Source organism: Phycodurus eques, chromosome 9 (genome assembly GCF_024500275.1).
Source record: "Phycodurus eques isolate BA_2022a chromosome 9, UOR_Pequ_1.1, whole genome shotgun sequence".
Classification (NCBI taxonomy): Eukaryota; Metazoa; Chordata; class Actinopteri; order Syngnathiformes; family Syngnathidae; genus Phycodurus; species Phycodurus eques.
The window spans coordinates 7874108-7895612 of NC_084533.1; the positions used below are offsets into that span (position 1 = coordinate 7874108).

Here is a 21505-nt window from a genome sequence, read left to right on the forward strand (position 1 = left end):
TTTTATGGATTAATAATACAGTACTAAAATTTGTAGAATATAGGCAGACACTATTAGCTGAGTGAAAGTCATGGAAATATACCTCATTTCAAATTAAAAGTGATTTTTATTTCAGTCAGGCTGGTCAGCACTGTCGCCGAAGAAATGTTTAAAAAAAAAAAAAAAAAAAAAGAAGAGGAGGAAAAACTAGTACAACAAAGGAAATCATTTTACAAAGAACAGACGCCTGACACCTGAAGTTGATTGAATTCAAATGTCACAGTCATAACAAAAATACAAACATGGCAACAACAGTACACAGAATGTTTAAGAAGCTGTATTACGTGGAAATGTTCACCACACACGTTACAAAACTATTAGAAAATTATCTTAATACCGATGAATAGTATAGAATATAAAAAATTGGGCGAGTTCGTTCACTGGGTTGCTGCTGTCAATGTCACTGTGAGTGGTCTCTACATCTTTGAAATGAATGTGGCAACAAGATTTATAGTGAATTAACATCATGCTATGATATGGAAAAGTGATAAGCGGCCTTATCAGACGTAAACATAAGACTATGACCACCCTTTGGTTGATAAATACTAATAGAAAAATGATAGTAAGCTATAATGTAATGTCTCTTATTTTGAGCCCAATCTACTTTACATACTTTCATAGTGCTTGGTGGAGGTTTCTGATCTACTGAGCAACATGAGCTGTGTGGATGCTTCTAAACAACTCATAGTTTTTGTGGTTTATGTTAAAAATCACTTTTCTTGATGATGAAAACCCTCTCAATTTAAAAATGCACCAAAAGATCAGACAAAGTACACACACAAATGCCACTACCAAAGTCCACTAGTAACCAGAACAATAAGAAGAAGAAGAAGAATTCTCCAGTAACACACTGTTTGTGACACGTTTTGCCCCCTCCGCATCCTGTAAGTAAAAATAGATCATTTGGCAGAGAAAAACAAAACAAAACACCACAACAATGCAGCTACTCCGTTTGCTCCCAGGAGCTCCCATGGAGACAGCTGTTGCTATGGTTTCTCTCTCTCTCTCTCTCTCTCTCTCTCTCTCTCTCTCTCTCTTTCTCTCCCCCCCCCCCCCCCCCTCACCTCACACGCTCACTCACGTACGTGCAGCAGCAGTCCAGGACAGGTGTGTACATGTTTGTGTTAAGACAGCTAGGCTGACAGGTTGCCGCTTCAGTTTGAGCCACAATTGAACTGATCTGAGGGCTGTTTTGGAGACGACGTGCCCCCTCCATCCTCTCCTGTGTAGACGTAAGAAGATTTCTGCTGCTGACCCGTGAGGTGACTGAGCTCCATTTGGACAGAATTGGAAAGCTGTCCTCGAGAGAGGCTTTCTGACGTGTTGCCATGTGACAGAGGGAGTGAGACGAACTAACTGGTGCCTTGTCACTCGGAGGAGGAGCTCTGGTTCTGCTGGTAGATGGAGGCTTTATCTTTGAGTAGAGCCAGGCACAGGTGGCAGCTCCAGCTCCCTGCAAAAAAAACCCACAAAAATGGAATGCAGTGTTCCCCAACCTTTATTGAGCCGCAGCACATATTTTTACTTTAGAAAAATCTCACACCACATCAGGGCCTTCTCGTCGAAGAGCATTTAATTGTCCCTTCTTATCAGAGCCGTTTCAAATGAAATATGAAATATATGCAGCCTAGATTTAACACTGTTGGTCCTACCATTTTATAGATTGTTATTAGTTCTCTGGCTGAGGGTGTAGTCCCCTCTGCCTTTAAACACACTGACACCCCTAAAAGTGACTTTAAAGGGGTCACACCACTGTGGGGCTGTCGCTGGGCAACATAGACTGTGTGACCCCTTATAAAGAATCCTAACCTTGATTCTTCTGATTTTAATCATTTTAGACCAATTTCAAAACTTCAATTTCTGTCTTACGTTTTGGAAAATGTGGTTTCGACACAGCTTTTCAATTTGGCCTTTGAACAACCTCTGATAAATTTCAATCTGGTTTCAGAGCTGGCCATAACACTTAGACGGCCCTCCTCGGAGTTACTAATGACAATACGTATTCTGTTGGATCTCAGTGCGGCTTTTCGACGCAGTTGACCACGCTATTTTAATCGGTCGGTCGAGACACTGGTTGAGGATCAGGGACCCAGCACTAAATTGGTTTTATTCCTATCTTTTAGAGTGAACATTTGCCGTCAACATACACAACTACTGCTCAGCTACCTCTTCGTGCATGTGATGTACCGCAAGGTTCGGTTTTAGGCCAGATTTTATTCTATCTAGAGTGGGGCAAAAAGTATTTAGTCAGCCACCAACAGTGCAGAGAGGCCTGTAATTTTCATCATAGGTGTACCTCACCTGTGAGAAACAAAATGAGAAATTAAAAAAATGAAAAAAAATCCAGAAAATCACATTGTCTGATTTTTAAATAATTTATGAGATAATTATGGTGGAAAATAAGTATTCGGTCACCTACAAACAAGCAAGATTTCTGGTTCTCACAGACCTGTAACTTCTTCTCTAAGAGGTTCCTCTGACCTCCACTTGTTAACTGTATTAATGGCACCCGTTTGAACTGGTTATCAGTATAAAAGACACCTGTCCACAACTTCAAACAGTCACATTCCAAACTCCACTACGGCCAAGAATTGTCAAAGGACACAAGGAAAAAAATTGTAGAGCTGAACCAGGCTGGGAAGACTGAATCTGCAATAGGTAAGCAGCTTCGTGTGAAGAAATCAACTGTGGGAGCAATTATTAGAAAATGGAAGACAAACAAGACCACTGATAATCTCCCTCGATCTGGGGCTCCACGCAAGATCTCACACCGTGGGGCCAAGATGACCACAAGAACGGTGAGCAAAAATCCCAGAAGCACATGGGGGGGACCTAGTGAATAACCTGCAGAGAGCTGGAGCCAGCGTAACAAAGGCTACCATCAGTAACACACTACGCCGCCAGGGACTCAAATCCTGCAGTGCCAGACATGTCCCCCTGCTTAAGCCAGTACATGTCCAGGCCTGTCTGACGTTTGCTAGAGAGCATTTGGATGATCCAGAAGATAATTGGGAGAATGTCATATGGTCAGATGAAGGTGAGTCAGTTTTGGGTAAAAACACCAAACTCAACACCATACCTACAGTGAAGCATGGGGGGTGAAAACATCATGCTTTGGGGCTGTTTTTCTGCAAAGGGAACAGGACGACTGATCCGTGGAAAGGAAAGAATGAATGAGGACACGTATCGTGAGATTTTGACTGAAAACCTCCTTCCATCAGCAACGGCATTGAAGATGAAACGTGGCTGGGTCTTTCGGCATGACAATTATCCCCAACACACCGCCCGGGCAATGAAGGAGTGGCTTCATAACAAGCATTTCAAGGTCCTGGAGTGGCCTAGCCAGTCTCCAGATCTCAACCCCAGAGAAAATCTTTGGAGGGAGTTGAAAGTCTGTGTTTCCCAGCAACAGCCCCAAAACCTCACTGCTCTAGAGGAGATCTGCATGGAGGAATGGGCCAAAATACCAGCAACAGTGTGTGAAAACCTTGTGAAGAGTTACAGAAAATGTTTGACCTCTGTCATTGCCAACAAAGGGTATGTAACAAAGTATTGAGATGAACTTTTCTTATTGACCAAATACTTATTTTCCAGCATAATTTGCTAATAAATTCTTTAAAAAGTCAGACAATGTGATTTTCTGAATTTATTTTCCCCTCATTTTGTCTCTCATAGGTGAGGTATACCTATGATGAAAATGACAGGCCTCTCTCATCTTTTTAAGTGGGAGAACTTGCACAATTGGTAGCCGACTAAATATGTTTGCGCCCCACTGTATATGTTGGCCCTTGGCCAAATAATTGAGCGCCATAATGTATCCTTTCACTGCTATGCAGGCGACACAGATTTACCTTTGCCTGAGACCGGAGGACCCTAGAAGCCTAGCTGCTGTTAATGAATGTCTTTTAAACATCAGCTGCTGGATGGCGCAGAACCTTCTCCAATTTAATAGCTCCAAATATGAAACACTGTAATTCTTGGAAAGTACCATTGACATCATCAAATCTAGCCTTGGTTCCTTCTCTGTCATCGCTGAGACAGCCAGAAAACTTGGGAGTCATTTTAAAAAAAAAATCAGATTTAACCTTCACAGTCCGTATCAATAAAGTCATCCAGTCACGTTTCTTTTAACTTCTTTTAACTTTAAAGTATTAATAAAATCAATACTTACTAAACCTGACCTTGAACATCTGATTCACACCCTAATTTTCTCTCGGTTAGATTACTGCAAGTCACTCTTCTCCTGCATGAGTCATAAATCACTCTCTTGCCTCAAGCTGGTTCAGAATGCAGCAGTTAAGCTTCTCGCGGAAATCGAATAGGCGACACGACACCGCTCCAGTTTTAGCATCTCTTCATTGGCTTGCAGTCTGTTTTAGAATTGATTTTACTGATTACATTTAAAGCATGGATGGGCCTTGTTCCAAAGTCGAGGCTTAAAACTAACGGCGATCGAGCAGTTTCATCAGGGCACTTCGACTTTGGAACGACCGACCTGAGGATTTGAGGCGCGCAAAATCAGTGGTATCTTTTAAATCACTTCTAAAGCGCACCTTTTAAGACTAATTCTTATGTGATGACATCAACCCTGTTTTTATCTATCTATATTTAATTAATTACTCATTTTGCACGATTATTACTATTTTAATGGACCTTATTTTATTTTTTAGACTTTGTATGCTTTAAAATGTATTTACCTATTTTAATGATTCCACATCAACCCTCTTACCCACCATTGAGGACTTGCACGCTGCCAGAACTAAGACAAGGGCGTGCAAAATCCTCTCGGTCCCTCCGCACCGCGGTCACCGGCTCTTCCAGCTCCTTCCCTCAGGTAGGCGCTACCGATCAACGGAAACTAGAACTAGTAGACATTCCAACAGCTTCTTCCCTCTTGCGATCAACTTCTTAAACACCTAACCTATAATTCCATTACAACAAGCAGGCAATTTTTTGACTTGAGTTCGTTGTCACATTTCTGTGGGGCCAATTATGCATTACTCGTGCACTCACTGTAGTTGTCTCGCCATGCTGCACTATTTGCATATACTGGCCACTCACTCAGTAGCATCTGCTCCATTTGCACACTGATTGAGGAGTATCTGTAACATTTGCACAACCAACATTGTCCCAGATGATCGCATACACTCCTTGAAGTCTCAGCGCCCTTTGCACAATGGTCATTGCACCGGACTATTGCAATATTAGTCATTCGAACTGCTCTAAGTGCTAGAGGACTCTGCATCTTTTTGCACAATTGTTTTTTGTCAATGTCTTTATGTCTCCAAAGTGTTCTGTAAATTGACTGTCTGTTGTACTAGAGCGGCTCTAACTACCGGAGACAAATTCCTGGTGTGTTTTGGACATACTTGGCAAATAAAGATGATTCTGATTCTGATTACACTCACTTGTTGGGTTCCTGCACTGCCGGGGACTTCTCTGTTAGCATTTTTGTTATTTTTATATGATTACAATGTTGGTATCTTGTTTTTGTTTGTTTTGTGTTCTACTTGGTCTGTCAAAGCACTTTGTATTTTTTTAAAAAAGGTGCTCTATAAATAAGTATTACTTTAGCGCCATCTAGGTGTCATTGTTCTTGCTAGGCTTAAGTCATTGGTGTTTTTTTAATTTTTCCTGTTGTATTGTTGGTCCTTGAATGCACCACATGCGAGGTAACAGCCAAAGTAAAAGTGAATGTTTGTTTTTGCTTCTCTTCCAAATTCCGCTACTAATAGCCCGTGTAGTCTACATTGTCATTAGAAATTGCCTGTATTTCCTGTCATGTTATTGTGTATGAATTCAAAAATGTGAGCTTAATAACTATACCACTTGTGTAGAGTGCAATCGCGCTTATTCATTTGCCTTTGTGTGAGGTCACATTAGTTTGTGCTAGCATTTTTAGGCTAATATGCTAGTGATTACAATTGATGAGCCTCAGATGAAATTTGAATCATGTAAATACTACATACACTGATGTTGGATCATAACTGCGTGTTCTTTAACTTCGCTCGGTACCTTTCTTCTCCCATTTGACAACACACTACAGAAGAGATCATACAACCCCTTTTTTATAGTCCTCTCCGTTTTAAGTGCTTTACTGAGGGGGGGGGGGGGGGGGGTGTCAATTATTCACAGATTATTGCTATTTACTTCAATATAAAATCATTTCAGACGACCCCGGATAAGTGGGAGAAAATTGATGGGTGGATAAATTCCCAGTGCACACCTGATAAGATCTCACAGCAGTAAGGAATCACTGATGTGATGTAATGTATGACGACTGCAATCACTTATCAAACATTACATCTTTAAGTTGGAGTTCGGTGACGTCTTACCCTCGGGTGGTTCGGTCATGGGCGGACTAAGGCAGTACATGTGGTAGCCTCGGTCACAGTCGTCACAGAACAGCAGCTGGTCCTGCATATAAAATAAATGAATAAATAAATAAATACCTGGGCTGAAACTGATGCTGAACTGCTGAATTATCAGAGAACAACAGCCACTTTTGATAAAATAAAGTTTCTAAATTACTTCAAAGGGGCTCACTATTCATTACTTCAGGGTTTCCAAATATCCCCAAAACTATCACAATCAACGATTGTTTCATATCTGAAATCATGAAAAATAAGGCCCGCCGTTATTATTTTCAATTTGATTTTTTTGCTTTTAAATCAGTATTGTCCCGCGACCCTAGTGAGGATAAGCGGCTCAGAAAATGAATGAATGAATGAATCAATATTGTTGTGAAAATTTCCTCTCTTGTTTCTCTATGAAATAGTTTTTCTTTACTCTGTGATATGGATCCCCCTCCCGGGTCTGAAATAAAGTATAAAGAGCTGCAAGACTAGCCTGGTTTACACAGAGCCTTCCATTCCAATTATAATCAGTTTAGAAGCCCAAATCGTGAATGAGAAGACACATAGTTGTGCTTATATGTTTGATTACCGAAGGAGAATTTGTAAAATGTGTACAATTCTTTAAAGAAAACATGAAAGACCAGGCGAAACATTTAATTTTAATGGGATTCAAATTAAACTCAAGCATTTCAGAAAAGCATTATCATTAAACAAAACATAACTATAAAGAAATTAATGATGGTTGTTATCCAGTCGTGTTTAAAAAAATATATATATTAAAAAATATTTCACAAATTCTGCCTGGGCATGGAAACTTATGAGCACAACTGTACATATTGGAATGAAAGTGTAGGATACACCTTTTTCATAACCTCTAGGTGGCGATGGCTTACCAGAATGAAAGTGTACACCTTTTTCATAACCTCTAGGTGGCGGTGGAATATTGGAATGAACGTGTACAGTTTTTTCATAACCTCTAGATTTATAAAATGTGAAAGTTGTTTTCATTTTCCCCTATACCCATGTATAATGCGCACTATTGACATTTTTGGGGGGGGGGGGGTATTATACACGAGAAATTACAGTATTTGTGGTCTAAACTATTAATATAGGTAATAACTATCAGATTATGTGACTTTTATGGGGACTTTTATCTGCGGAAATTCGCTATTCGCAGTCAGGCTTGGTCCCTATCCACCGTGAATAGCAGGAGGTCCACTGTATACGCAATGTGATTAAACATTTCAGTGAGATTTTAAATTGAGTTGTACAGGTTACGGGTCTCATTAAAAAAGTGAAAAAAGTTTAGAAATGTGTCTTGGTCTGATTTTTTTACATCACAAAAACTGGCATTTGAACAGGAGTGTGTACACGTTTTATATTCTTTGTCTCTATTTTGAATGGATGTCTGCTTATGACAAAACAAATCTTTCTGTTTATGCTTGATTACCATTTCATATACATTTCCATGGAATGTTTCCAATTTGTAATACAATATGCTTTTCATTGGACAGTGTCGTTATGTTAGTTCACGGACAAATAGAAAGAAAAGAAAGAAAAAGAAAAGAAAGAAGGCGCAGTTGCTGTTTGGTTAGAAAATATCTTCCTCATGCTCACATCATTTTCCGAAGTGCCACAAACATTGCAGCACTTGCACTCGATGCACTGCCAGCGGTAGGTCTTCACAGCGGCCATCATAACGGGCGTGAACTGCAGACATGTCGGGTGGCCTGCGGCGAGCAATGGATCAGACAACCATGAAACCAGACATGACCGTCAATCTGCTTTGACTTCATAAGCACAATAAGAAACAATGTAGAGGGCAAAAAAAAAAAAAGCCAGCCGTACCTGAACGTCCACAGTCTGAGCAGGACACAAGCTCTTCTGATTGGCCAGTCTTCTGGTTCAAGGTGGAGTCTCCCAGACAGAAGTCGCAATAATCGTTCGGCAGCGCCAGACCATTTGGACCCTTTTTAGTTGCTACAGATGGAGAACAGATACAGAAAAACAATGTTTTAAACTTTTTTAAAGGAACATTTCAAACAGGACCCACTAATGGTTCAACTTCTTGTTACTGAACACTTCATTAGGAACACCTAATGGGATCCAAAAGAAGAACAATTTTGCCTTGGCTAATACTCACTTTGTATTTAATGAAAACATTTTTTTGATTCCCATGTTTATTATTGTGGCTGATGTTTGCAGTGGTGTAGAACTGTACTGCATCCGACTGAAAATAGTTTATAATGCTTTAATAACTTTTTATTAGGGGTGGCTTTGCCATTAATTAACCCAGATTAATTGCATTTTAATCGTATAACAATATTTGTCCTAAAAAGCAACATGGTTTAACTTAAATGAATTTAGTGGATGACTGAATCAAATAGTTAACATTTGATTCAGTTAACATTAAATGTTAAATAGTTAACATTTAATTGCATTTCAACACAAAACAGGAGAAAAACTCATAGAAAATATCAGCGGCCAAAATAAACCAAATAAAGTTTTAACAATTTTAGACAGTTGTTTTCGAACAGTATAGCCTTTAAAATAGTTTCTGTGTGGCAGTTGAAAAGCTGGATGACATATCGGAGGGTTTAAGTGTTTTGCTTTGTTTTGTTTTGCTACGAAAACTCATTTTTGCACGCTTTGCACAAACCCACACTTATTAAGGGTACCATGGAAAACTTGCATGTATCACCACTGGGAAGAATAGCCACAATAAAAATGAAAACCTTACCTCAAATAAATTATTCTCAAGGATTCCATTTAAGACCACATTTAAATGGTTTCAAATATCAGATTCTGCTGTAATATATTATTATTAAAAAAATAAGAAAAATAGAATTAGTTTATCCACGCTTCAGAAAAGTAAACAGGAGGGAGGCCTAAATGCTCCCAACTTTAAATACTATTACTTAGCGAACCAATTACAATACCTCATCAAATGGAAGCCCCACAATGAGGAGCATCATTGTTGGCTAGAACTGGAACAAATAGACTGCAACAACAACAAAATCCCATTTAAACGCCATAAATGCTTCAAGAACCCAATAATCGCATCCACCTTAACGGTTTGGTGGAAAAGTTTAGAATCTACAGGATCTCAATTACCTCCCAGTATCCAGTGGTGTGTTCAATACTTTTTCCCGGTGTCATCTCACATTATTACACACAATTAGCTTTCTGATCTTATTTGTTCTACTTTCTTTGTATGTATGCATTACTTGGGTTGTCCCATCATCTGGTGAAATTTTCATGTCAATAGCACCTTTGGAAATATATTTAATGAGAAAAATGGTCAAGTGTGAAATACTTATTTCAGCCGCTGTAGGTATAGAGTCATTAACCCACTAAAAAGGCCCAAAAAATGTCTTAAAGCCAAATTTGAATGGATAAAAAAATAAATAAAAAAAAACACCATGTACGTCCTCAAAACCACTTGGATTTTGTCATTGTTTATAAATCAGATGCAATACATTTTAGTATCACTTATTTGTATACTGAACAAAAATATAAACGCAGCATTTTTGTTTTTGGTCCCATTTTTTGTGAGCTGGACTCCAAGATCTGAAACGTTTTCTACATACACAAAAGGCCATTTCCCTCAAATATTCACAAATCTGTCTAAATCTGTGTTCTTGAGCATTTCTCCTTTGTCGAGATAATTCATCCCACCTCACAGGTGTGGCATTTCAAGATGCTGATTAGACAGCATGATTATTGCACATTGATTGATTATTGACCTTTGGTTAAGTTTTAGCTCAATGTTAAGGATTTTATTTCTGTCATCGGCTCTTATGTTGGTTTGAAGACTAAAATAAACGCTAAAGACCATCAGTGGACAAGTGCAACACATCGTTTAACTTGTTAGCTGCTTCAATCTTGGCATAGACATATTTTATTGTTTCACTCACCCAATTTGATTTGAATGAAGTTCAGCGCGGTGTAGGCTGAGGCTCGGAGTGGGAGGGAGCACGTCAGACTTCTACACATCATGTAGAAGTCTGACGTTGTCCTCGGTTCTTGCCGTGGTTCTCGATGCCCAAACCTATTCATGCTCCTAATTTTTGAGCATCTCAGACGCAGTAAGCACATAATACGAGATCCCTGTAATGTTTACAGTTCAAGTTATCTTCATTATCCTCGAGGGGGCACTTTGTTTATTTTGTATCTTGTACCCCCAAACTAGTGTTAATTTTTCTACATCCACTGGACTGTTGAGAGAAAAGTGTTCTTATATTTTCTATGCTATTATCATGTTGGGTTTTTTGTTTTAGTTCTTGACTTTGAGGAGTGTTGTTAACAAAAGGAGTGAATAAAATGTTGAAATGTTTAGTGATGATAAACAGAAGCACACGTGCCAGGGAGTATGGTCTCACGGAGGCTGTAATGCTGTGGCACGACGTCTATGTTAGTAAAAGGCACACCAGACTTTATGACTTTAAATAACTAGAACTAAATAGACTTTAAATAAAAACATTTGTTCTTCTTGCTGTTGTTTAATGTTGTTGCGACTTCTCTCTCTCATCCAACATAGTACGTATTATAGAAATGTGTAAAATTAGGGCTGCACACACATACACATAGCATGTGCCATTATCGCGATGATATTTTTTCACTATATTGTGAAACTTGATGTAAAAGGATTGAATATTTTGGCCAATAAAAAATATGCTTGGCCGGTGAATTCTTTCCATCTACTGGCCAACTTTGCCGGTGGGTCAAAAAGTTAATTTTGGCCCCTGATAATGAATATGTGAACTAGCTGATGATGTGAACTGAATCTGTGACAAGTATTCACAAATGGAGATTCACGTTCATTAAAAAATTTACAAATACAACGGATTTGTGTGGGTAAACAAAAAAGATGAATATGCAAGAAAGTCTGAGTTTAAGATTGTTTCTATCAGGAACACTGGTTAGGTCTTTTCCAAATTGTGAGATTGAACAATAAAAAAGGGGGCGGACGAGAGAAAAAAATGAAGTGATTTTCGTATTCCAAACACACACATGCTACATAGCATGCAACCCCACGTGCCCCTCTTTCGCTCTCTCCATCTCTCTCTCTCTCGCTCTCAGTATTCGAGAGTGACTCACTCTTCTGCTCCTCAGGCTGGCGAGGAGTGGGTGGTGCCTCAAACTCCTCGCGGTCCTCGCCCTCCTCCTCCGCCAGGTGAGAGTGTGTATAGTGGTAGCTCAGGCCCGGGCGGTTCTTGTAGCGCTTCCCACAAACTAACACACACACACGTAATACAAAGGGGTTATAGTGATGGTTGAATTACCGTCCGTCTGTCTGTCTCCCCCCCCACACAAAGCAAGCATTCTTCTTCATCACATGTATTTTGCCAAAATGACCGGCCAGTAGCAAGCACATACAGGGAAGGGAAGAACTGGGAGAGCAGCTAACACTTATAGTTTTTTTTTTTTTTTGAAAGCACCATCTCAAGAAGGAAGGAGGGAAAAAAACTTCCAAACAAAGCACCTCTTAAACGTTAACTCAAGTTCCAGAAGGAGTCTTTTGGATCACATCATGCACAGCAGAAGGCTTGTCGTCATCTTTAAGGAGGAAGAGCAGAAAGCTCCCTTGCCAACATGCAAGACACATGCGCAGGCGAGAAAGACAAAAGAAAGCTTCGACTCACTGTCGCAGGCGTAAGGCTTGTCTCTCTCCTCCAGAGCCGCAGCTGCAGCCTCACTTTTCTTCTTGCCGTTCTTGTCACTGCGACCCTAATGGACCCAGTGAGGACATTCAGATCACATCCTGCAAATTAGTGTTTACTCAATACCAAAATTATCACTTTAATACAACACCTGAACTGCAAATTAGTATTTTTATTATTTCAAAATGATATTCTGGCTGTGGAGGATAGAAAAGGAAACTATTAAATGCAGTCCCCTTCAAAAGTATTGGAACGGCAAGGTCAATTCAATTCAATATATATGTTCTTTCCGTGCCTGCGTGGGTATTCTCCGGGCTCTCCGGTTTCCTCCCACATCCCAAAAACATGCATGATAGGTTAATTGACAACTCTAAATTGCCCGTAGGTGTGAATGTAAGTGCAAATGGTTGTTTGTTTGCATGTGCCCTACGATTGGCTAGCAACCAGTTCAGGGTGTACCCCGCCTCCTGCCCGATGATAGCTGGGATAGGCTCCAGCACGCCACACCTGAGGAGAACCGGCTCAGAAAATGGATGGATGGATGGATGGATATATACACACATGTATATATATATGTATATATATGTACACATGTATATATATATGTATATATATGTAACAATTTTGTACCGAAACCAAAAATCGCGATTTTCACATACACGAACCCGTAGTCTTTGAAATGGCCGAACCGCGACATGCACTTTCAAGTAATATAACAATCATAAAAAAATATTATTATTATGTAAATTAATGTAATAAACCCTAAGCCTAGATTGAAGATACATTTCTTTATCAAGCCTCCTCCAGCGCATGACTACTTTTCCGGTGAGCGAAGTGATCAAACCTGTGGCCACTGGCTAGGCTAATGCTGTTAGTTCAACTACACGAGGAGAGCGGAAGAGAGGAAGAAACACGCCTAAAGTTAAGGCTGAATCAGTCTCAATTATAGCAGATGGATGAACGTTCCGTGCCACACAAAGCTACATGACTGTCACCGCTCACCCTAAGTTGCTTGCAGAAAGCCTGTGACTCAAGTTATTCTGCTCTCCCTGAGCGTGCTTTTTTATTAATGACACCTCCGTTGTAGTTTACTGTAAAACTAAACATGCAACAAAATTAATTACACACATTGTATATTTAAATACAAAACATTGTTTTAGATATCACTATCTTAATGCTAACACAGTCAAAGGAAAAATTAGTATGCAATAACGGGAAAGATTTACCTTTAAACAACAAATATTCACAGAAAAACACCATACTAACACATGTAACATAACAATACTAACAGGCATACATTCTTCCTAATCTGTGAAAAACGAGTTTAATTAAAGTTTTATCGTGACGTGCTTTTTCTTCTCTTTTTTTTTTTAGGTTACCTCCCACATCCCAAAATGATGGTAGGTTAATTGAAGACTCTAAATTGTCCGTAGGTATGAATGTGAGTTCGAATGGTTGTTTGTTCATATGTGCCCTGCGATTGGCTGCAACCAATTCAGGGTGTACCCCGCCTCCTGCCGGGATAGGCTCCAGCATACCTGCGACCCTAGTGAGGATAAGCGGTGTAGAAAATGAATGGATGGATAACTAGGACCCCCCTTGCTTAGCAGTTTGAAAACTCCACCTTTAATGGTCGTATAAAAAGCTTTGCCTTGCCTTGCCTTAAAAGCTCACCAGCTTTAAAGCATTAGCCCTCACCTTGGATTTGCTCTTGCCTTTCCTCTTGGGGGTCTCATCCTCAAAGTCTTCATCGTCTAAGTCATCCAAATAGTCATCGTGGTCAAGAACTCTCTGCAGTAAGAAGGTCACAATGTTTAAACTCCCTTTTCCAAGAAGCTGGTGGATAAAATTTTCTCGCTCGCCTAGCAATTTTCATACGAATATTCAAATTTGTTTAATGCATATCCATCTGTTTTAATATTTTAACCTACAACCTATTTTAACATACCATCTGGTACCAACACCGGCAGGATGAACAAAAATGTAAACAATTTAGGTGTCATTATGGGAGTGTTTCGAACTAGAGGTTGACATGGGAGTGGATGTTGACTCCCGCTCCCTTCCAGTCCCACAGAGGTTGATCCCAATCCCAAGTGAGTGTTTAAAAAATAAAATTCCGCTCCCTACCCCCCCTCCCAAAGGTATCACTCCCACTCCCTCCCTATGCAGAGTTTAATTTTTTTTTTTTTTTTAAATTAAAAATAAATAAATAAAAATAGCCCACCCAATCCCAAATTTTTGAAAAATAGCCCACCCAATACCACATTTTTGAAAAATAGCCCACCCAATGCCAAATTCCTGAAAAATATCCAACTCCCACAGATATTGATCTTTATCCTGACCCAAAACTTTACAAATCCCCCACACCCCCCAGGCCCCCCCCTTTTTTTTTTTATCTCCCATTGAATGCTGCTCCATTTTTCTTCCTCGGTATAAAATATGCAGTCCATGCCTGCCTTAGTCACAATAATACATACTTTGAATTACCAGAATGATTAAGAAAAGGGTTTATTAACTTAAAAGCCGTATTAGTAACCTAGTTTAGCAATGTGTAGCTCCATGCTGAGGGGAAATGTTCAAATATTGATTTCATTAAAAATAAAATAACTGCATCATGGTTTCACTCCCGTCATGCTTTCCACTCCCGCCCATTCCCGGTGACTTTGTCTTCTTAGGTTCCGCTCCCGCCCTCTCCCGATGACCTGCTGCCCGACCCCATGATTGATGAGGAAATTCACTCACACTCAGCGGGACCAGGTAGGAATTTGCAAAATGTCAGCCTATATTTCGAACAAACACCATAAACTAAAGCCAAACCTTGCGGACACGTCCAGAGGACGTGTGAGTCGTTGTAGAGCTAGCGGGGGGGTCTACGGTGGCTGGATCGTCCTCAGGACCACGCACGTCTGCCACAGCACTCTTCCTGTCAAGGGGCTCGCCCTTCAACAGAGCCTCCAAACTGCTCCCATCCACTACCCCCAAGGAATCACGCTTCAGGCCCAACTCCAAATCTGCTACACACACATGGGAACAGGTGAGTCAGAATACGTCATGACGACAACACCGCTGTTTATTAAAGATTTTTTGTGTTTCTGTGGAGGGTGACCCCATTTCTTGAGTGCTAATACCTGCTTTGAGAGGGGGGAAGGCCAATCGGGGGTCCTCTGGGGGATGAGAGCGCCGTTTCTTTCTCCAGCGACGAGCTGGGTACGTATACAGTTGACCTGGAGCAACACCTGATCAACATATTGAAGAACTAAAAGTTTACATATGACATCTGAAAGCTGTGCTACTAATTACCCAGGATGTACAGTATATCCGCTTCTGGGGAGTACATTTGGCATCCATAAAGCTGACGTTATGGTGGACTTTAAAGACTAAGAGCTGCAGGATGCAGCAAGGATAAAAGCTTTTTGAACATAACCCCAAAAACAATGAGGGATTGGAAAAAAATCATTTGCAAAAAAGAACAGATTTGTCATCGCTGGAGAGAAGGGATGGACCATTAATCGAAATCTAATTGGGATTTTAACGTTAGATTTGAAGAATAAGGATTAATGTGCCGCACGGCGCGGTGTGTATGCAAGTTCCTGCATTGTGAAAGCAACCTGGATGCACCTGTGTTGCTTGCAGTAGAAAGCATGTGACTTGTTATTCTGCCCTCCCTGAGCACACTGCAAGCTGTTTATTGACACTCGAGTTGTAGTTTACACTAAAACTAAACAACAAAAGGAATCACACAAAATGTATATTTAAATAAAACACATACTTCGTTTTAGCTTCGTACGGGAAAATCGCCTGCTTAATGCTAACACACAATGTAAATCCTTTTTGAAGGGCTATCATAAATTCATTAGAAGTCACAGGAGTGATTTATGTTCAAATAAAGAATATTCCCACACAAATGTTATAGTAACACATACAGACAGGGAATATAACAATACTCACGGTCATGTATTCTTCCTAATATGTGAAAAACAAGTTATATTGTATCTAGCACTCTATCTAGTTTTATTAGTGATGTCGGTTGCGAACAAAACAGCTCCTGGAATCTGGCTATTTCAAGTGAACGAGAGTAGCAAGGTCCTAATTGGGAGTCGCTTTGTTGGGTTTTTCCCCCCTTTCTTCCCATTCTTTCTCACACATGATTGGTCACTGCACTGGGCCCAGCAGCAAAAAAAAAGATAAATAAATAATAAAAACGGAAATATCCCATACTAATTTAATGGCAGCAACTCCGAGTTTAAACATGTTTGTGAGCTTTCTAGTTACAGGAAGAGCACTTCGAGGCGTATGTCAGGTTGAGCAGGTAGCTTTGAAAGGGAGTTTGAAAGCTTCCCGCAGAGATGTCTCGGTGTATCATTTTTCTATTGGCCCAAAGTTCGGGGCGCCGCAATTATTATGCCTTCCTCCGTTTGCCCTTGCCATTAATAGTACAACTACAAAAACAGCACTCAGAAATCACTCCACCAGCCTCTCTCCCATTGGAGGCGCTCTTTGACGTCACCGCATCAAAGCTCCCAAAAATAATTTTTTTCTATCCGATGACAACGCTGTGCATCAGACGTCCTCTCCATTAACGTGGGTGGCGCTTGATGTCACGTCAAAACACGTTGACGCCCCCTCAGCACACACAAACTGAATGGGAAAGTCGAGGGCGTCAGGTGCTTTGCCAAGTGCCGTGTGCAAAAGCCTTAAACGTACAGAGGGAGGAAGGAGGGAGACGAGCAAGAAGAGACCACACTAACGCTGGTGAGGAATACTGTTGTTATGAAAACAAGTGAACGCAGGAAAAGGAGTAAAATCTGGATATATTTTCATTTCTATTGTGTAGATTCAGCAAGAAAAAAAATCCCTCATTGAACTGGCTCCACAAACAAACAGTGCACGCAGGCCAGTATGTCTAATGCAACTATTGCTGTTGACACTGGAGACTGCAATGTGGCAACCTCAGTGCCGTCTGAGAGAATCTTCTCCAAAACAGGGCAGATAAGAAACCGGCAAAACAAGTTATCTGGATGTTGATTTTGTCTTTTTGTTTTACATAGTGTTAGGTTGTATTTTGTGGTGTGCTTTGGAGTGACTCAGTGTTGTTCCACTTTAAAGTTTTGTACAAAAAAGTTAAAAGCTTAATGTATTAAAAGTGCTTTTGTAAATACTCGTTTTTTTCGTATTTAATATTTTTTGTACCACTATGTAGAGCAAATATAGGCATATTTTTATAATAAACATTGACAAAAACTGCTTGTATTTTTTACATTAGTATGCATTATTCTACATTAGTTTCCCATCACTGTTTTATGCAGTGACAGTGTTCACTAACTTTTGCCTAGTAGCACTGGTGCGAGCAAGTGAAAAAGCACATGATTTGGTTGCACCATTTTTTGAGGAGGTACAGCATGATCATGGCATACCATAGTTTTGCATGAAGAGTGACAGTGACTCGAGATATATTTGCAAAATATTTTACTGTGAACAAGACCTTTGTCAGCAACAAGCACTAACAGATAAAACGGGTCAACCACATTAAAAAAAATATAACAAAAAAAGGCTTTACTTTTATTTGGCCTTTTGTTCAACTCAAAGAGGCCAGTTCTTATAGTGAGGGCTCCTAACCCTCTTCGTCTAGGAAAACCACTTAATTTCAAGTATTACCACAACCATATGATTGACATACATTTAAACCGATTGCATAAGTGTGCAACCATCATAAAAAAAGTTTTATTTATGATTATTCACACTATTTTGGAAATTATTTACTAGAAAAAAAAATAATAATAAATAAACAGTCATACCCCGCCAAAACGGGCCCAAGTTCAGCGCCCGTTGTGAGTAGGGTTGGGCGAGAATCGAGAACCGACCAGAAACCGGGACCAACGCCCCAGCCCCCTGGAGCCACCAAAACCCAAACAGCCCCAGCACCGACTCCCACAGCCCACCCACCCCAAAGAAGAAGCGGCGAAAACCAACTAAGAAGGCGCACAAAGACACGCCCACTCCCAACGGTGGTGAACGAAAGCGCGCCCCAACTCCGCCAAAACCAATGACCAGCCGCCTCAGCGCAACGCTGTAAGCTATAATCATCTATATTATACATATATATGTAAAATCATCATGAAATATGTCACTCAGTGTTGTGCATCTCTACGAGTTTCACTTTTTGAATTGAACTACCTAACAAAATTAAGCTTTTGACACTATTCTAATTTATGGAGATATTGACAAATGAGGATATGACGCCGGCCAAAGAAACAAATGAGTTCAGTGCAAAGTGCTACACAAAGGTTTGTGATTTATTTGCTATACCTACCTGTGCTCCGGTGTCTCTTCTCCATCCAGATGTAGCAGTTAGATTGAGCCACACCGGTCTGCGAGTCCAGGAAGGGCATGAGGATGCTGCGTTCAGCACACAATCTGGCATTATAGCTGTGACACTGCTCCATGGCATCTCGGTAATACTGCTCCCCCAGTCTGGAATAAGGGCCATCACAAAAAAAAGAAAATTCACAATACAGAAATCATGGCTAGACATAGGCGTTAATTTAAACCATCCATTTTTATAGTGCTTCTCCTTTTTCAGGTCCTGGGTGAGCTGGAGCCAATTCCAGCATACTTTAGGCAAGAGGCTGGGTACACCCTGAACTGGTCGCCAGCCAAACCCAGGGCACATATCGACAAACAACGATTCACACCTAAAGACAAGTTAGACTCTTCAATTAAAACTAGAATTTACACCGATCTGATTGGCTTAATCAGTATTGGCCGATAATTAGCATTTTATGCTGATCGGCTCATCGGCTTTAATGTCGTATTTCGCCGATCTGATAAATGACCCTCCGCAAAAGACATTTACTCCACGTCGCCATCGTGCACAGTATATTTTAATCGAAAAGCTAGTTTATTTGTAGCCTTGTTGCGTGTCTTTTGACATAGTACTGTAAATATCTGACAAAGTTATTTTTTTCAAAAACATGTCGGCGATGAGGGACACACGTCTGAGACAGACAACACGTAATGGCTGGATCAGACTACAAGACACATTTGGTCTTTCATGATTGCACTATGTCAGCCTCCAATAAAATCTTGTATTGCGATACCACTGCATCCCGTCTTTTACGATCACGGGGCTTTAGCTTGTCAACTCAAACGCAATCGGATACACTTGTTACCATGGCGATGACAACAACAATGGCTCGCGCAGTGTGTATTATAAGAACAAAATGGGGGGAAAACGTGTGGGGGTGGTCACCGGTGCCAGGGAGAGGACGTTCTTTTAAGGATTGCTTTCGGTACGTTCACGTACTTTTAATAAGATACGGCTCGCAAGCAGCCAACAAAACGTTATGTAGCATAGCAACCTAGTGCTAGCACTAACGGTTGTACGTAAACATGCTAGCGTTCTGTCGAATCATGCTCTAAGTTTCGGTGTATGTGGAATAATTTATTACAATAAAGTAATTTAATTACAGTGAGCTAGCACCCATTATTTCTCTCATGTTGTAATGTTGGTTTGACCTGACTAGAGAATACTTTTGAAGATACAGTACACAAGTATATACAGTGACTGAACAAGTCATTTAAATAGACACACCATCTCATGATCGGAGATCTTTTTTTTTTTTTTTAAACTCGCTTAAACGTTTTTAAAATGATGGAACGGAAAGGAGGCATTTTGCAGAGCAAAGGGCGGAGTGTGGTTGTAAAATGCTAAAAAATATATATTATTTTGCGTTTCTGTAGCAAAAAATAGTCATACAATAAGTACTGTATAAACAAACAATATAAAAAAAATGCCACAAACGAACCGCTACCTCTTGCCTGCCAGCAGCTGTGTGGGTCGTCATGACCGAGCACTATTTTTGTCCTTACTGCTCTGTTTTTATTGCTTTGGTTAATCATTATCTCATTCATTTTAACGTGGGTGTGTTAAGTTAGTTAACTTGCGAGTGACCCAGCGATGTGGTTTACTTTTCTCCATTTGATTTGACTTTTAAGCATTGTAACACTGCTGCCGCTTCACCACCTGTCATGACGTGGAGAGGTTCTCCCTGCCGGCTACCACGACTTCCTTAATCTCCCTACGGACACCGATCGCCGGTGACATACAGCTGAGGTCCGGAGACGTGACATGAAAAGCATGATCGAGATGGAAAAAGAGGAAGAGCAGCAGGATGACAGGCAAAAAGCATCTTCCATGTATGCGAAGCTACTTCCACCACCCCCACTGCGCGTTTGACCCATCGGACATTTATTAAACCATCAGAAAAATAGATGAATAGAAGTGGGTTGCTATATAAATCAGGACGCAGGAGCAATACAGTATTTTAAAAGATGCTCGCTTATTTGAACAGCTGGTGGGTGGCACAAACGTCCGTACGTATACTGCCCATGTACATTTTGGCAACAGGCTTCACGTTTTTATCCACAGGTACATCATAAACACAGATAAGTATTGTTGTAAAACACAATAACATGTTTACTTTATAAATGCACATTATTTGAACGGTTTAGGGGGAACCCGGAAATGTGCCGCTACATTAACAGGAACCTAGGTTGTAACAGCACTACGATGGTGTATATTCACCGGCGAGGGGTTGGGAGAGGGGGAGACGGGGACAGTTGGACTCGGCACAGGCTACGTCATACCGACGTGACGGACGCTTTGTTTTAATGCTGAATCCCAGCAGCAGGGGGCGTCTAAAAATTGCAGATTATTTGCAATTGATTTTCTTGGCGAGGAAGCCGGAATCCCTGGAGAAAACACCTTTATGTCACAATCAAATAAAATCATATATCCATCCATTTTCCGTACAGCTAAACTGGGTAACCAAAATGTTGGAAACAGCTCTCGGTGTTATCTAGGGCTTGTTTACAACACTGTTAAATACAGACAAGGTGATAAACATATGCCCTTTTCAAACCGAGCAGTACTTTGTTAAGGCAAACACACGCAATCCAAATCGGTTGAATTGAATCACCAGTGTAGACACACCAGAACAAAAGGTTGATTGTTAGCACGCATCTCCTCACAACAAAGCAACCGCCAACAGACACGTTTATCAACGGACAGCAAGTACCTAGACAGGCGATAAAGCAGATTTAAAACCCAAACCCAAGTGAGCGGTGTGTAAATTACAGCTCCTCAGTCGCCGTACTTCGTTCTTTGCCCACGGCTAACAGGCTAACCCTTAGCACCACAAGATAACGTTATTCTCTTGGGACCTATTTTCTCCTGGAAAACGTGTGTACGCTGTCTGCAGTTTCGAAAAGTTTGTATCAAACTCATTATTTTTTCCAGTATATATAGTAACCTCGGCACGGCCTGTGTTTTTCCTCTTAAAAGAAATGAAAAGGCAAACTTACACTTTCACAACACTGTCGACGGCCGCCGCCATGTTTGTGCAGTTGTGTGGAGTGAAACTGCGCAAGCGCGCTGTAGTAAGCGAC

General features: G+C 40.5%; 1 protein-coding gene across 2 annotated transcripts; it reads right to left on the reverse strand.

The window, feature by feature from the left end:
- Positions 1–94: 94 nt before the first annotated feature.
- dpf2l (D4, zinc and double PHD fingers family 2, like) lies at positions 95–21505 on the reverse strand. 2 transcript variants are annotated; one of them, XM_061685853.1, is made up of 11 exons: positions 21422–21505; positions 18369–18529; positions 15187–15294; positions 14876–15069; positions 13757–13849; positions 12041–12125; positions 11496–11630; positions 8244–8375; positions 8013–8125; positions 6375–6456; positions 95–1492 (listed from the first exon to the last, which is right to left on the reverse strand). In XM_061685853.1, the coding sequence occupies exons 1-11, from the start codon at positions 21451–21453 to the stop codon at positions 1407–1409; spliced, it is 1221 nt and encodes a 406-aa protein (XP_061541837.1). In that variant the 5' UTR covers positions 21454–21505; the 3' UTR covers positions 95–1406. The 2 variants fall into 2 exon arrangements, with proteins under 2 accessions (XP_061541837.1, XP_061541836.1); XM_061685852.1 differs by having other exon boundaries at positions 14876–15072.

Bases quoted from the DNA above. Each gene is read 5' to 3' on its own strand.
- dpf2l (XM_061685852.1), bottom strand. From the start codon at position 21,453: ATGGCGGCGGCCGTCGACAGTGTTGTGAAAGT. The intron at 18,530-21,421 runs GTAAGTTTGCCT...CCCTTATTCCAG, and splicing joins GTCGACAGTGTTGTGAAAGT to ACTGGGGGAGCAGTATTACC. The intron at 15,073-15,186 runs GTATTAGCACTC...ATGTGTGTGTAG, and splicing joins CTTCCCCCCTCTCAAAGCAG to CAGATTTGGAGTTGGGCCTG.